The following is a 17,133-nucleotide window of genomic DNA, read 5'->3' as shown; positions in this document are numbered from 1 at the left end:
ACAGCTTCAATTAGACAGACAGTTGTAAAAAATTTTCATGTCGTCTTCAAAAAGAATTCAAAGGACTTTACTAACTTGAATCCTTTTTGAGATCATTGTCCCTCACCTTTACTACTTCTCAAGATTGGTATTTCAAGTTTAAAATACGAAGTACTTTGAACCGACACTGAGGTTTGAACTAATTCTAACAATTCTTAACAGAATTGCTGTCAAGAATGATGGACTAGTAGTGCTTTAAAAATATTGCTATCATACTAAATACATAAGGAAAAATACTAAATATATAATGAATAAGCCAATTATGCAACAAGTGTTTGTTTAAAACAACCTTTTGATTTATTCTTCTTTCTCACAACTCCATCCACAGTACAGGCATCCTAAGCCACAACTGTGGCATTTCACAGTTTGAAATTATTTTTTTTTTTCCAGAGGGGTGCAAAAATTAAAACAAAAGAACTTCCACAGATTTCCTAAACAATATATATGCTTGCCAGCACCAATAAAGCTGGAGCAAAAGTGACCACAAACATTGATGTATGATGGGATTTTTTATGATCATCACATCGCTTGTTAGAAGCATATGGTATTTAAGAAGTGAACTATAAAAGGCACAGCAACAACATGGTAATTAAACTAAAAAAATTTACGTCAGTGTTCTGTTCTTTCACTAAGATTTTCAACAACGCTAAGAAAATTTAGCAGATGTGCCAATAAAAAGAACAACCCAAATAAAACTTTGTGATCTCATAAAAATATATCTTGAATAAATGCTGAAGATTTTATCAGGAAGAAAATAATTGATTACTGTAGCCCTAAGGCAATAAAGTTGCATTTCCCCTCCCCTTATACATGCACCAGTAGGACTCATTGAAGGGCAAAAGAAAAAAAAAAGAAACCAAACCAAAAAATAAACTAAAAAGCCAAAAAAAAAAAAAATCAAAATCTTCTAGAACTTGCTAGCTGGTTCACTGCACAAAGACGAACACCCCAAGATGGAGTATCTAGGATGATACTTACCACGGAACCAATTATACCACTGTCGCATTATGTATTCTATGTGTGTATGGATGCACTATTAGGCAGCAGAATAGTACACACCACGCTAGCAAACGCCTGGCTGGAGCCGTACGGCCGGATGACCAACGGGATATCCAGGTAAGTGTCGATTCTCCAGCCTTCATAGCCACATTCTAGACACCTGACATAGTCCTTCAGTTTGCCTTGGTACAGTTGATTTATAAGATCAGCCTGAAACAAACAAGGTTAAAAAAGAACGAGTCGTAATGTATTTATTTTCTTTAGTTTTGTAAGAAAATGCCTTTTTATTCATTACGTCTAAATTGCACAGCCACACATTCAAAATACCATTCCTCAGCATCACATCAACCCTCTGATTTCCTATTTTTCCGTGCCCAAAAGATATATCAAATGAGCTTCTCAAACCACATTACATAAGCTTCACAGTGTCCTTTATGGTCACAGAATGTGTGACTACAAACCCACCAAATTGAAGTAACTTTTAAACCAAGCCTGGTCTTCCAGACATTAACAGACTGATCCTGCAACCCTTCCCTGCGCCTTCAGAAACAACTGCAGACAGAGAAAGGAGTATTTCCTAATTTAAAAATTTCAAAACTAGCCTGCAAAAAGTTGTCCACTTATCAGAATGCACCATGTGCCATGAATATATTCCCATCTTCCTCCTGTATTAGAAGAGAGAGCTTGAGTTTCTCGAGCCCACAACAAAGCCTAATAAATACTGACAGCAAGGAAGCTACCACAGGAGTTACACAATCACTTTCTGTGCTTCAAATAAAGACTAAGCATCCAGAGTTCAGAATATTCCACTTTTAACTGGGGGAGGAAAGCAGATGCAACACACTCTTGAAGTCATACCTTATAGTAGATTAACTATTGCATCAAACAGGAAAACTGGCAATTATCATGGATTTTCAATAAAGTGATATTTAAAATTCAATAAAAATTTTTACAACCATTCTTAAAAAAACCAATAAAACCTAACAAGAGTACTACAACACTAAATGAAGGAAGTTTTTACATGCTTACCTGCTCTGTTTGCTTCCATTTCTGCTCCAAAGCATCAAACATGACTCTACAAAGCTCCTGTACATCATGCTGCTGCCATGCTGTTGGAAATTGGAATTATTCTTAATTAAAACAAGAGATGTTATCAGTCCCCATACTAACTGTAGCCTGAGAATGCTTCCTAAAAACCTGCCCATTTGTTTAAGTCTGTACCTATTCTTTAGTGTTATTCACTACTGGACCAGGGTTCAATTCCATAAGCAGCTGCCTCTCAAGTCAGAAAAACAAGCAGCCAGCTTGCTCACAGTGTTTATGCATAAACAAGAACTGTGTATATAAGCAAGAATATTTTAAAAAAATTTAGAAATGCTAATGTACACTTATAAAATAAACTGTTTCAGACTTATGTCCCTCTTCATGCTGATTCTCCAAAACTCAAGTTCCAGCTCCTTATCATCATGTGATAAAGGAAAACATCAATAGGTTATGGGGTAAAATTACACCACACGAGTGTCAAGAAGACAAATAGAGTGTTTGATTTGAAGTAGACAATAATATGGGTAATTTCATAAGTGCAACATGTGCATTAGACATCTGTGATTCAAAACAGAAGCAAGTTTCTCGTAAAGAGCTACTTCTTTAGAAACAACTAACAACTGTAATGACAGTTTCATTAAAAAATGTAATGCTTTTAGACTGCAACAGCCTAAAACTCAGACAACATTTCTTTAAAAATCAGATGCACCATAAAAAGGTATCCACTTAGGCTATTTTGTATCCATTGTAAAAAGTGGATTTTATTTTACATTACTCTGGTATTTTCCCCCCAGTAAACAGCAGTTTAGCCCCCCCCAGCAGGCAGCAGCTGAAGCAAATCACATGAACTGCACATCACCTTCACTACTATCCCATCCAAAACTCCGTGTAACATCTGTAGTTTCAATCGCCCTTTTTTTGCTGGTCTGCAGTAAAACAAACAGTCTTTGAAGCTGGTAGGGGATACTCCTCTCAGGGTCCTCTTCAGATTCTTCAAATTCCCATCTGTTCACAACACAAAGTATTGGACAATTAAAAACACTCTGAAAACATTACTCAAAAAGGCATTTAAACCAGCATTTCTTACATTTCAAGAGGTCTGCCACGTTACAGAGGTTAGTGGCAGTTCTGTTTCACGGCAAAAGCCAAGTGCAACTCCTTGCCACTTCTGTACTAAATGGCAATGCTGTTTTCTAAATTTACAGTTCCAACACAAACAAATGGAAATTCTGAAGCCATTCAATGCACAGACATGAACTGCACTTAGTACCGAATTTAACTTCAAGTCTGATGTTTTCAAGATTCTTTAAAAAGCTTGTCCATGACACAACCAATAACTTATTATTTTACCAAAATCTGAAACTTTTAAGCAGATATAATTTATAAGTCTATAAAGCTTGACTTCAATTATCGCTTTTCAGTATCTAAAAAAGCAAATTTTGACAGGAGAAGTTCCAAAGGGCCTCCTACCAATATACACCAGCAGAAATTTTAGAACAGTTTTTGACTACTCACTTATACAATGCATTTCTAAATTCAGGAGTCATGAAAAGTGTTTGTAGAAGGCTGTTCAAGTAGCAAGTCATTGCTTGATTTACTAGCCCCACATAACCTAAAAATACAAGAATAATGAGATGGAAATAATGTAAAAAGATGGGAAATCACTTTAAAACATTTGACAAGAAAACAATTTTGTGACAATGTTTAAGAACTGCATTCATCTGTTGTTATTTATTGTTACTTACACTATAAAAATTAAGAGAATGTTACATTTGCTCATTTCTGACAGCTATAGAGGGTAATATTAACATAAAAGAAATAATTCCCTTGAATGACATAAAGTCATTTTAGTGGTCACAATAACAACCAATATTTAATGATTAATACTGCACTAATGCCTACTGGATGTAGGTAACTACAAATATTTTAACAGTAGATTTAAATATTTTAGAGAAAAAACTAGAGTTTGCTAAGAAAAAAGTGTGTACTAGCTTACTTAACACCTGATGTCAACTAAAAGTATCCTAGGAATCATGTAAATATAATTTGTATCTGAACTGTTTGTACTATCATCTCAGAATTAGAAATTAATAAAAAAAATAAATCTCTGAAGCACCCACACAAGACTGTTCTACAACCTTTTTCCTTAACACTTAAATAAAAAACCTAACCAGACTACTAAAACTCAGTTTCATTTTTATTAACTGAAAATGAATTTATTTACTTGTATTAATCTTAACTGCAATGTTAAGATTTTCTCCAAAATATGCAATATTAGCAACAATCGATAAGCAAGGAACATATACTGAAGGACAGTGTAATAAAGAAACTAAGTATGGCAGCTACTCCACAACACAAGAATTTTCTGAGAAGAGACTGAGTCAGAACACACGTATTTTATTAATCACTCTATATAAATCATCTTTTCAGTTATATTACATCAAAAAAATGTATGTGGCAGACAAACTTCCCTATTTGTCAAAAAAAATCCTCAGCAGGCATGAACTGGTGCGCAGGGGATGGTCAATGAACCTCCTGGGGAGGTGCAGGCAGAGAAAGAACAACCAGTGGCTACAGTAGGAAGACTTCAGTTAACATGCCAAGGGCAGAGATCTGGCAAAAGGCCCTCAAGTGCTCGTTAAGCTGTGAGTGAACACATGGCTGGAGTTGAACTTTTTGCTAAAAACAACCCTGACTGCTCAACTAGGGATGCAGGAGCACAAGAACACTTCAAAGTTAGGTCTCTGACAGAGTTTGAGTTGCACTGTCCCAAGTAAGAAAAGGAAGGGATACAGTTCTTCTGTTTCTAAAGTGATTCGAGAATATCACGGAAAACATGATAGAAAACATAGTAGTGATGTGGGTTTTGTTTTAAATCAACTGCATTTATTAAAAAAAATAAATTTTGAAGTGCTGCTATTTGAAAATGCACTAAGAAAATTAAAATTAGCATTGCCTTTTCAAGAGAGAACAGCATACCTGTCTCTGATTTGCTCAGCACTGAAGAATAAGAATAGCTTTGACTGACATAGTCATTGGTACATCCAACAGAGCCTTCTCTTGGAAGAGGGCCTATAAATCTCTCTTGTGCGCTCTCATCTGTTGTACCTGTGTCCTCCTGAAAACAAACACAACCATTTGATGCACAAGTTAGACAATACATTTTTACTGAAGCACCTACAAGTTCGATTTCTTAGCCATGAGAGAAAAATAAATCTTGCTAAGCACATCACACAGATTTTTCAAAATCGCAGATACACAGTGTAACTTTAGTTCTGCCCTCCAAATTCTCAATCCCTTGAGAATAGTTCTTTGTGTTGCTGGAAGCAAATGCCCTTTAGAATACAGTATAATCAAATACAGTATTAGAATGCATTTAACAAGAAAGTTTGCAATTTAGGATCTCTTATGTCTCACGTTTTCTGCGCTGAAATACAGAATAAGTTTTCCAGATGTAAAAATTTCAATCCAAGTATTCTTTCAGAATCATCCTTAAACTCTGACCTTGGGCACAAGTATTTACATGTGGGGTTTTTTTTCCCTTTTTCAGATAATAAAGTCCATAACAAAGACCGAGTAGGTCAACACTGCACTGATATAAGAGTTGAGTAATAAATCTTATACTATCACTAGTCTCTGTAATCCTTGATTTAAATATATTGCAGCTGTGTGTATCACATATTTGAGAAATAAGAAACTTCAAAAATTTTGTTATGGCAAACAGTTGCTTCTAGCAACTGACAACTCTTTATGTATATAAATATAAATTCATTTATTTATTTATTTTTCCTAAGGTAAATAGGGAAGCAGGTAACTGCTGTTGATACAGGACTGCTGCTTCTGAGAATTGTCAGAGTGGTCTAATATAGGATCAGGTATAGGATTAAATATGTGTTGTTAAGATTCATCTCTGAACATGTCAATGATTAATTAATTATATGGCCTCGAAAACTACTTGCAGCAAAGCATTACATAAATACTTAACAAGCATGAACAAAGAGTGACAGCAAATCATTACTACTGGAATTGGTCCTACTCAGGAGAAACACACAAGTGTAAAACACTAGTCTAAAGGCCTGTTGGGAAGGTTTCCAAAGAAGCTTATTACATTTTTTTTCATTTTCTGACCTCACAAGAGCAATGCAAAGCACATACACCTCTCTCCCCCCACCACTGTAGCTTCTGTAGTGAGTTTTACTTACCGGCATTGTATGAGGCTGCTCACCGTCTTTGTCTGTCAAATGCAGGAAGTTCTTCTTCCCTGGCTCAAAACCAGCATCAAGAATAGTTTTGTCACTGTTCTGATCTATTGGGGTCTGCTAAAAAAGAACAAAACAAAAAACCACTTTTCTTTAACAGATCTGTATGCAATTAAGAGATGGTTTGATGTTTTGCTGTACTGACAAGGTAAGATAACGTGAAAATAAATAATCATTCACTCAACAAAATATACTCATCATTATTACCGAAATAACTTGGGAACAGTTTAAGAAACAGTAGAGTTTAATGCTTAGAAGTTGGTTAATCTATGCAGGAGTCAAGTTACTGTCTAGAAGTTTTTTGCAAAGATCACAATATCCAATGTCCTCTATAGCTTGCAGACACTATTTTTTTTTAAAGAAATAAAAATTACTTTCAGCAGGGATAAACATGACATGAAATAAACTAACATCTATTTCTTAACAAATCTTACAAAGTTTTCTAGGTGCATCTACAGAGATCATATTAATTAAAACCAGCACTGATTTACAATAGAGCATATGAGTTATATTAATCATATTTTTTGTATATAATACATTGAAATAGGTAGAGGAAATGTGGGGAATCACTATACAACATTGAGAAGAAAACGTTTCTCAAACAAGACCACAGGAAACAGATTAATTATCATGGGTATTATTATTAAAAGCACATACTGATTATGAAAGCTAACATTATATCTGAAGGATCTTATTAGTTTTTGTTTAATGATTAAACACATGTATCATCAAAGAGCACACTTTGAGACTAAAATTCAGCCCATTCAACAGTGGTGTCACTCTGCTCTGGTGCACCCACCACAGAATTCTACAGGAATTGAACGAGCCCTGTGCAATACAGACAGAAGTTTTCTCTAGTGTGCAGATTTAAGCATTTGCTCCTGAGAGGAAAGAAAAAGCGCTTTTGGTGTACCGTGTCAGTGACATTGTCTCCATTGCCCCACATCAAATCAAAGGATCCATTCACGTAGCCCACTTTGGAAGCCACGTCTTCAAACAGCCTTCTCACTGGTGTGGAAGCTGGAAGGTTCAAGGTAACACGCTCGTTCACTGTCTTGGAGTTTGTGGTATCCTGTATTATACACAGCACCCTGGGCTCCTCAGCAGCACTTTCTGCCTGAAATGACAGCACATGATTCATGAGTAAAGTTAAGAACATTTTGGAGTTTAACTGAAAAAATCAAAACAAGGTTACACCAATAAAATGATTATATATACTTTTACAACCTAAGCGTCCTAAAACTGGACTTAATTTTTGAAAGTAGGCATAAGAAAATCAAAGATACTTTTGAAAAACACGCAAAACCAAGCTCCATTTTTATAGAAAAAGAAGGAATTTGTTTGGGTGTAGAGAAACTGTTGAAGTTCCACACAGAATTTCAGCCAGCAAGCAGATACAAGAGGGCACGGGCTGGACAAGAGGGCATGGGCTTAAGCTCTGCCAGGGGAGGTTTAGGTTGGATATTAGAAAGAAGTTCTTTACAGTGAGAGTGATCAGGCATTGGAATGGTCTGCCCAGAGAGGTGGTGGATTCACCGTCCCTGGAGGTTTTTAAGATGAGGCTGGATGTGGCACTGAGTGCCATGATCCAGTAATCACAGTGGGGTTGGATCAAGGGTTGGACTTGATGATCTCGGAGGTCTCTTCCAACCCAGTTAATTCTATGAGTCTGTGATACAAGACTGCTTCAAATCAGGAACAGACTTTCAAATCATCACTTCCAGCTTGTGTTTTGCTTTGACATGATCATAAATCCTGCTGAGGAAGAATATACCCTCTTGACTTTTCGGAATGTAATGCAGAAAATTTGCAAGTTCTCAAATAATCCTGGAAGCTGACCATTAAACAAAAAGTTTCATAATCAAACCTCCAACTTCCTACTAAATCCACTACTGTCTGAGTCACAGGAGATATTGCTCTGCCTGAACAGAGTAAGAAAATTAGCATTGCCCAGTGGCTACTGGACAAAGTAAAGAGAGTTTAAACAGAAAATTCAGTATATCTGAAATCAGAAAAGTAACAGCGTTGAATGAAAGTTGCAATGGAACAATGATAAAGTTTTATGGACCCACGTAAGCCAAGAAAAATGGCGTCTTCCCAACAGTGAAAACCCAGGAAGTCAAGGATCTAAGTACAATCAATTAATTCTCTCAATTGCAGAACAACAAGGAATAGCTAATATTTAAACACACATCACATAAGAAAGGATCAGGTCAGCAAAAGGAATAATTAGTCCCCAGGGACTCAGCCTTTTCAAGCTGTAACACACAGAACGCATTAGTGGTGCATGTCAGAGTGCCCAAATCTCAGTCCGCAGTTAAAAGGCCACATCATCTAATAAGGCAAAAAGAACATGCAGTGCTATCACAATTTTCAGTGGATAAAGACAATAAATGGCAATAACTGTGCTCATGCTAAAAGTGTCAGTCACATCACAAGCATCTTCTAGAGAATAAAGAACTACAAAGAAGATCTGAACAACTTCAGCATCCCTTGTATTTCTACACAACTGGCCTCACAACGCAGATGACCACCACCAAAGTGGTACAGTCCCTTATAAGAGCTCTTACATCACCAAACCTTTTGAAAAGGAACATGGACATTTTAGTTGATGCTGCACGCCTTCATTTTACAAAATTCCAAGATCTGCCGGCAGGGTTCATGCAACTATAAAGTAAAATGTTAGCTGACTGCAGCATCAACTCCTATCAGCGTCAGAATAAAGTTTTTAGAGAAAAGCAAACAAAACCACCCTCACTCCCAATCTGAGTATGACGTTATTTTGCTTTTTATTGTGATTGGGTTTTAGAGTTCAATTTCTCAAAGTTTATCAAATGTAACATCCTGTCTGGAAACCCTCATTAATTGCACACTCAAAAAGATTCAAAGTATCATTTCCAGCAAATCTGCAACATTTCATCTTCATAAATTTTATCTTCACTGGAGAATTTTATGTTTATGATTTACTTTCCAAGAAGACAGACAAAACTATTCCTGAAACATTAACCACACAATAAGAAGGAAACAATTTGGAAGTCAAAGTAATTTTGACATATTATATCCTCACTTTCATCTACAGCACCCACAGAGACACAGGACTGTACTTGAGTAGACTAAAATTAAATTTCACCAGTGATTACTCCTCCTGGGCTCTCTTCTTTAAATTTCCCAGTAAAGTATCCTTTTTCTTTTTTTTTTTTTTTTTTTTTTCCAGCTAAACAAGCACGACACAATTTGTCTCTTTCACTGTGTGGTTAGAAAAGGGAAGATAAAAGTTTGTTCAGTGGTGTTCTTTCTTGCTTTTTTCTGGAGAAGATGAGCAGCAGCTAAAACCCAACAAACTGGAAAGATGGACCTACACCAGATCCCTCAGCAACGGTAAAGGCTCGCTCTGGGTGGGAGCTCACCCTCCTCTACAGAACAGTGCAGAGAGGTTAAGGGGCATATCCATACAGGTTCATCCAGGAAAATCTAAATTAATTTGGATTTAATTATTCCCACACTAATCTTGTACTGAACCTACAGCTTGACAGCCTATTGTATATGAGCATATCAGGAACAGAAGTTCTCCACTGGAGACTCAATTCCTTGTCCTCCTGCCTTTACATAACCAACACTAACTCCCCTCCTCTCTGCAGAAGTAACTTATAAATTCAACTCTTCCCACTCACACTTTCTCTGCTACCTTTGGTAGTGAATCAGTTGTGACTCACATTAGAGTTGCTACTGAAAATAATTAGACACGCAGAATCTGACGGATGGAAATAACATTACGGGAACAAATTATAGAAGATTACAGAAGATTTGTTGGTTGGGTTGCTGGATGTTCCATGTCACACAAATCCTTTCTTCCTTGTTCACAGATGTAATTCTGACAGACTGAACTGGTTTAACTCAGTGTTAGTACAGTAAAGTCATCATTCATTCCTGCTGCCACTGCTTCAAGTTGTTCATAGTAAATATCTAAAGCAAAAATAACCTCAGTCCATCTCTGCTCAGGGCAAGCGATCACACACACCACCCAAACTATCAGACCATGCCACACCTTGTTTGTGGCGACTTCACTGCAAAAAGAGTGTGAAAGGCAATACTTGCCAGTGATAGATCCGTAAACCATTTTGACAGGCTGCTGTTAAACTGAGTCCACAACATAAACACAAAACTTCATTTCAGTAATTACATAATCTGTTATGACAGCTACAGAATTCCTTTTTTTTTTTTTTTTAATGTAAAGCTAGAGAGAGCCAAAACCCCACACACCAGTGTAACAAGCATATAAACACAGTCAGTTGGAAGCTTCTGCTGTGACTGGCTCTGTACATCATCTTTGTATTCATGCAAAAGAATTTAATGTCAACAGGTCATGCTCATGTTAAAATAAAAGCTACAGCATCATGCTTTTATTATGGTTCTTGGTTATCATTTTAGAAAGTTGATTTCATCTGTCTACCTGTGAAAATTTCTTCTTCATTTCAGCAAAGATACTTTGTCTGCAACTCCAAAACATATCCTATAGCATATGAAAACAAAATTAACAAGTCATAATACTTTAAAGTTGTCAATTGACTTTTATTTTGCATAAAGTCAGTTTTACAGTATAAGTAAAATATTACTGAGTTTCAAAGCACCATTCAGAAAATACCTTTAGAAGGAACAGACTATTTTAATATTTAAATTATCATAGCAGCAATGTTACAGAAAATGCCATTTAAGTTGTAATACACAAAAGACTACATTTCATAAAGTAAGAATTGAATGGATAAGAAAATGTAAACAACAATTCAAGGTACAAATTCATATTAATAAGTTCCTTGATTATCTTTAAAAAGCCCTCTAGACACAGGATAACATTTTACCTGAAATGGTTCAAGCATAGGATTAGCATATAACCCTGTAATTTGGTTTACTATTGCATGCATAAATTATGAAGCTGTCCAGTTTCATATGAAACTCTTCTTTCATGCCTGAATTATTTCCTGTAGGAAGGTTTTTATTAAAATGAACCCATTTAGAAGTATGCAGCTGAAGGCAGAAAAGAGATGACGTTGCTGACTGTATTCCTAACACTCTTAGAGGAACCCTGCCTTAGTATCTCTGTGGTACCATCGAAAATGCAAAACCAAACATGACCTGTACACAACTGTTTTCTGACTGTAAACATCACATTAACCAGTTTCTGAATCCAAAGCATTTTTCCAGCAAGGAAAAACAGGAAGTGAGAACGAAGATGCTAATAACATCACTGTTCTTCCTCCAAATTTCTTCAGCTGTGCCCTCAGTAAAGATTATCAAAACAAAAAACACTGACGTGATCTTCACTGACGTGCCCTATTTGCCCCACCAAATGACCTACAAAACCAGCCCAAATTAGACTCCTGCACTTAACTTCTCAGCAGGGTGACACACAAAGCAAGATTTTTTTCTTTGTGTACAGAGCTGAAGATCCAGTTTTGAAGTCTTAATACTCCAATATTAGTAATTGTTGTGTCCAGAAGCTTTCTTTACACACCAGTTTGTAATTTCAGATCCGAGAGAGGTTTTAAGAATTAAAAACCAAAAACAAACAAAAAAAATCAGAAAACAAGCATCACACAATTGAAATGTTTTGCTACTTACTAGTTTTACCTGCTCTCAATTGGAAATTACATACATTTTGCTAAAATGATTCAGAAGTTGAATCGAGTTTCAGAACCACAATTTTGAAACTGCTGATTTATAATGCTCTGATCGTTATCAAGCACAATGCCCTGTGTCATAAGACTTAATTAAGTCATACAATTTTCCTCCTAATCAGAGACTCCAAAGAGTCCTGGCTTTAGCCTGAATTCCTCCTCTCCAGAGACAGGCAGCCAAGTCTGGTATGCACAGGGGCACATGTAAAGTGTGGTGTGCTATTTGACTGTGTTGCAGTGGAGGGTGGAAGGGGCAGATGGGCATTATCTACAGGTTGCTTCTTTTATAAAAATGCTCCTATGCTGCGTTCTCAGCTCCTGTTTTCTCAGTTAAGGACTGTTGGAAGATTTTCAAGAGCTATTTCACTAAATAAATTCCACAGAAGAGATCAAACAAATCAAGTTTACAAATTACACTGTTTACATGATGTTCAGGAATTTTAGAAGAAACTGAGATCCTTGAGCTGCTCTGACAAGACAAATCATAAAATCACAGAATCATTTAAACCGGAGAAGACCTCCAAGATCATCGAGTCCAATCTTTGACCGATCACTGCCTTGTCAACTAGACCATGGCATTCAGTGCACGTTCAATCATTTCTTGCACCCCTCCAGGGATGGTGAAACCACCACCTCCCTGGGCAGTTTGTTCAGTGCTTAACAACCCATCCTGTGCAGACATTGCTCCCAATGTCCAGCCTGAACCTCCCCTGGAGCAGCTTGAGGTTGTGTCCTCTCGTGCTGTTGGTGGTTGGTCTGGGAGGGGCCAACCCCCACCCCACACAACCTCCTTTCAGGGACTTGTAGAGAGTGGTAAGGTTATCCCTGAGCCTCCTCTTCTCCAGGTTAAATACCCCCAGCTCCCTTAGATGTTCCTCACAGGAGTTGTGCTCTAGACCCTTCATCAGTTCTGTTGCCCTTCTCTGGATTGGCTCCAGCACCTCAATCTCCTTCCTGAATTGAGGGGCCCAGAACTGGACACAGCAATGCCAAGTACAGGGGGACAATCCCTGCCCTAGTCCTGCTGGATACACTATTCCTGATCAAAGCTAGGATGTCATTGGCCTTCTTGGCCACCTTCAGCTGCTGCCAACCAGCACCCTCAGATCCTTTCCCCCTGGGTCACTTTCCAGCCACTCTTCCCCATGCCTGTAGCACTGCAGGGATTGTTGTGACCCAAGCACAGGACGTGGCACTTGACCTTGTTAAAAATCACACAGATGTGCCAGTCCTCCAAATGCAGCATTCCCTACTTTTCAATGAAAGCATTCACTCTAACACTCTACAAATATACTTTATAATAACCACTAGTTCAATTCTACATTTACAAAAAGCTCCTCTCACGATGGAAATTTATGGTTTAAAGTACAATTAAGAGAACAAAGGTCATTCTATAAAGTTGCTTAATTTTACCCTGGTAAAAATTACTCTGAAATTCACCAAACCAATTATTTATTACACCTCACAAAAACTGATAACCATAATAACTACATAGTTCAAGGGTTTCAAGTTAACATACACGTGGTATTCACAGGTGCATACAAAAGTACCCTACTGACTTTTCCTCAGAAGAAATAAGAGCAACTCCTCAGGCAGTGAGCACATCCATTCAGTACTTGTGAGAAGTCCTCAAAGCTCGATGCTGCTACTTTGCCATACCATGACACAGTACACTGGTGGTTTAGTGAAACAAGTTGCAGACCCTCAGCTGCATAAGCATCTACAAGGCAAATGCAGATGTGGCAACTTAGGGCTACAGTTTAGGAAACCATCCTATGATTGTTGTGGCACAGAAATCTTGTCAAGCTAATATTTTGGTCAATAAATACTTGAAATTGTAATTTCAAATGCTAACCTACTGAAACACTGATACTTTCATTCCAAGTCCTCCATCTTGCTGAGGGTGGAAATCCAGTGGGATTGAGTGCACTCTCAGCAGGTTTGCCAATGACATCAAGCTGTGTGGTGTGGCTGACATGCTGGAGCGAAGAGATGCCATTCAGAGGTACCCTGACAGGTTGGAGGGCCTGTGAACCTCATCAAGTTCAGCAGAGTAAAGTGCAAGGTCCCACACCTGGGCCAGGGCAATCCCAGACACACCTAGAGGCTGGGTGGAGAACGGATGAGAGCAACCCTGTGAAGAAGGACTTGGGGCTGATGGTTGAAGAAAAACTCACCATGACCCACCAAAGCACTTGCAGCCCAGAAATCCTAATGTATCCTGGGCTACATCAAAAGGAGCCTGGCCAGCAGGTCAAGGGAGGGGATTCTGCCCCTCTACTCTGCTCTGCTCAGCCCCCACCTTGACTACTACATCCAGCTCTGGGGTCCCCAGCACAGGAAGACATGGACCCATTGGAGTGAGTACAGAGGAGGCCAAGGAAGTTGTTAAGAGGATTAGAACACCTCCCCTGCCAAGACAGGCTGAGAGAGCTGGGGATGTTCAGCCTGGAGAAGGGAAGGTTGTGTGGAGACCTCATGGCAACCTTCCAGTATCTGAAGGGGACCTACAAGAAAATCAGAGAGAGACTCCTCCTCAGGAACTGTAGTGACAGAACAAGGAGTAAAGGGTTCAAACTGAAAGAGGGAAAAATTTGTTCAGATATATGACAGAAATTCTTTACTGTGAGGGTAGTGAGGTACCAGAACAGGTTGCCCAGTGTTCAAGACTAGGTTGGATGGGGCTTTGAGCAACCTGGTGCAGTGGGAGGTGTCCCTGCCCATGGCAGGGGGCTGGAACTATGTCATCTGCCTGAAAGGACATTGTAGCCAGGTGGGAGTCGGTCTCTTCTCCCAGGTAATCAGCAGTAGGACAAGAGGGTACAGGCTTAAGCTCTATCAGAAGAGGTTTAGGTTGGATATTAGAAAGAAGTTCTTTACAGAGAGAGTGATCAGGCATTGGAATGGCCTGCCCAGAGAGGTGGTGGATTCACCGTCCCTGGAGGTTTTTAAGACGAGGTTGGATGTGGCACTGAGTGCCATGATCCGGTAATCACAGTGGGGTTGGATCAAGGGTTGGACTTGATGATCTCGGAGGTGTCTTCCAACCCAGTTAATTCTATGATTCTATGATCTTTAAGGTCCCTTCCAACCTAAACCATTCCATGATTCTATGACCTTTCACATTTTTCCATTTCTAGAAAAGAGATGACATTCACAAACCCGCACATAGAAGATTTATGACTATTAGAATAGACGTAAAAAAGACTTTTTATAATCAAAATGTGCAATCAACACCCTGGTCTGACCCAGGTGAATGTTCCACATGCTGTGCTACACAAGCATTTCCTCCATGTACCTTTTTAAACAATATTTCATCTTTGTTACGTGAAAGATCTGCCTCTGCAAGATGCAAAGCATAAAGCATTTTGTTGCACTGAAGTAATTCAAGCTGTAATTCTGTATATACTAACAAAGGCAGAATTGTTATTAGTGCCATCTGCAACACAGACACTTGCTTTGACCATATAGGTTCTGTATTTGTTGAAAACAGAGGAACAAAAAAAATAGAGTGTTACTAGACCTGTCACAACAATATTCAAATGCAGAACTGCAGTGGTTTTAACACTGCATTTAGATGTGCTTTGCTATTTTTCAGCTTTGAATGACTGAGTTAATTAAATTCTATTGCAGCATTTCACTATCCTTATGAAGACAAACCATACATTCTATTTTTCAAATGACAGAAGATTATCATGAGATTTTAGCTCCTGTTTCAGTCCTTTTATAAATTTATTTTCAGAGATTGAAAGTGAAACTTAAAGCTCAGTTCAAATTTCGTGCAGATTCTACACAATATTTCTGAATTCCAGTACTTCCAACAGATAAAAATAGACAGCAAGTAAAATCACAAGTTTCAGGTCAGGAGTTTACCTAAGAGATGTATGAAGTTTGACTGCCAAATAAAGTTAATGGCCTATTGAGACTTGACACGATCACTAGTAAAGAAGATGCTACATATCCACACTATAAATAATTCTTACAAATTCTTACTGTAATATAGAGGGAAGACAAAGAGATCAGTCACAAGCAGCAAAGGCAGACATTCTGCTTACATTCACAAAATGACTTGCATGATTAAGCATAAGACAGCAATTCTCATGTAGCTTCAGCACCTAAAGACTACCACATGAAGTGCACACAAGTGACAGCTGCCTGTCACGTTACTGCTGGGGAAACTTTAGGACACACATTCCAAGTCTGTGTAACTGATTGGGTGCACATTTCCAGCATTTACCAGGATAAGTGAAATCTGGTACCTTCAATCCCCAAAAAGGTAGTCTGCATTTGTACCTTTCACATCTGAAGTAACATACAAAACCATTCAGGTGTTAACTACAGTTCAACTGAACAGAACCTTATTTCAACTCTCTTTCTCAGCGATGACAAACTACTATCAAATCAATTCCTTGACAACCAAGAAACATAATTCAGGAATTACTTCACCTAGTCCAAGAGGTCTAACCTGTTCAACACCACACTGGATACATGCTGACAGCACCGTGTTCTGCACAAAACCTTTCAAATGTACAGCAAGTAAGGGGAGAATAATCACAGAGCACCAGGATACCATTTCCACCCAAAACCTGCTCTTTTTATCCCAGCCCATTTGGAACCACAGTCTCCAGAGTCCTTACAATCCATAACTCCCTCCTCCCCTCAACAGAGCTAGTCACACTCCTCCAAGCTTTTTCCAAGCCCAACAAATCTCTTTTTAGAGGCCAGCTTCCCTGATACAGCCAGGTGAGCAGGGTCACTTCCCTGGGAAGCAAACACGGGATGATAAAGGTCCTCGGAATGAGGGAAGTGTTGAGCAGGTGGACTCAGACTCACATTTGGCTTTGTTTTAGAGGAAAGGAGCAACTTCTTTTTCAAAGATAGCTTACCTAATTGTGTCAGAGCACTGTGAGTTGTTACTCAACACAGGTGCCTCACTGTAGCCTAGTCTGAGTTAATGAGGGAACAGTGCACTTACAATCCTGTTACAAACGCCTGAACCAAAACATACTTTACGAAGAAGTGTTTTATAACACACTTGTGGCAAACTGAGTATGCTTTATAAAATACTGATTCCAGATCTTAAAAGGAGTAATTTTGAACTGTTAACCTGATAGAATGTT

General features: G+C 38.3%; 1 protein-coding gene across 3 annotated transcripts in view; it reads right to left on the bottom strand.

Annotated features, from left to right (window-relative positions):
• The window catches only part of USP47 (ubiquitin specific peptidase 47), a 53,153-nt gene that overhangs the window by 25,961 nt on the left and 10,059 nt on the right, over positions 1 to 17,133 (bottom strand). For 2 of the 3 annotated variants that reach the window (XM_050335464.1, XM_050335462.1), the window contains exons 2-8: positions 7,255 to 7,458; positions 6,285 to 6,401; positions 5,062 to 5,200; positions 3,598 to 3,694; positions 2,942 to 3,087; positions 2,068 to 2,147; positions 1,099 to 1,248 (exon numbers count right to left, since the gene is read on the bottom strand). In XM_050335464.1, coding sequence (XP_050191421.1) covers positions 1,099 to 1,248; positions 2,068 to 2,147; positions 2,942 to 3,087; positions 3,598 to 3,694; positions 5,062 to 5,200; positions 6,285 to 6,401; positions 7,255 to 7,458 — 933 coding nt within the window. The remainder of the gene's footprint in view (positions 1 to 1,098; positions 1,249 to 2,067; positions 2,148 to 2,941; positions 3,088 to 3,597; positions 3,695 to 5,061; positions 5,201 to 6,284; positions 6,402 to 7,254; positions 7,459 to 17,133) is intronic. The other variant, XM_050335461.1, reaches the window with a different exon arrangement.

This window comes from Myiozetetes cayanensis, unplaced genomic scaffold (assembly GCF_022539395.1).
Source record: "Myiozetetes cayanensis isolate MyiCay16 unplaced genomic scaffold, myiCay2020 scf6-25, whole genome shotgun sequence".
Lineage (NCBI taxonomy): Eukaryota > Metazoa > Chordata > Aves > Passeriformes > Tyrannidae > Myiozetetes > Myiozetetes cayanensis.
Note: the sequence above shows the minus strand (reverse complement) of the source record. Positions and strands in the feature narration are given on the sequence as shown.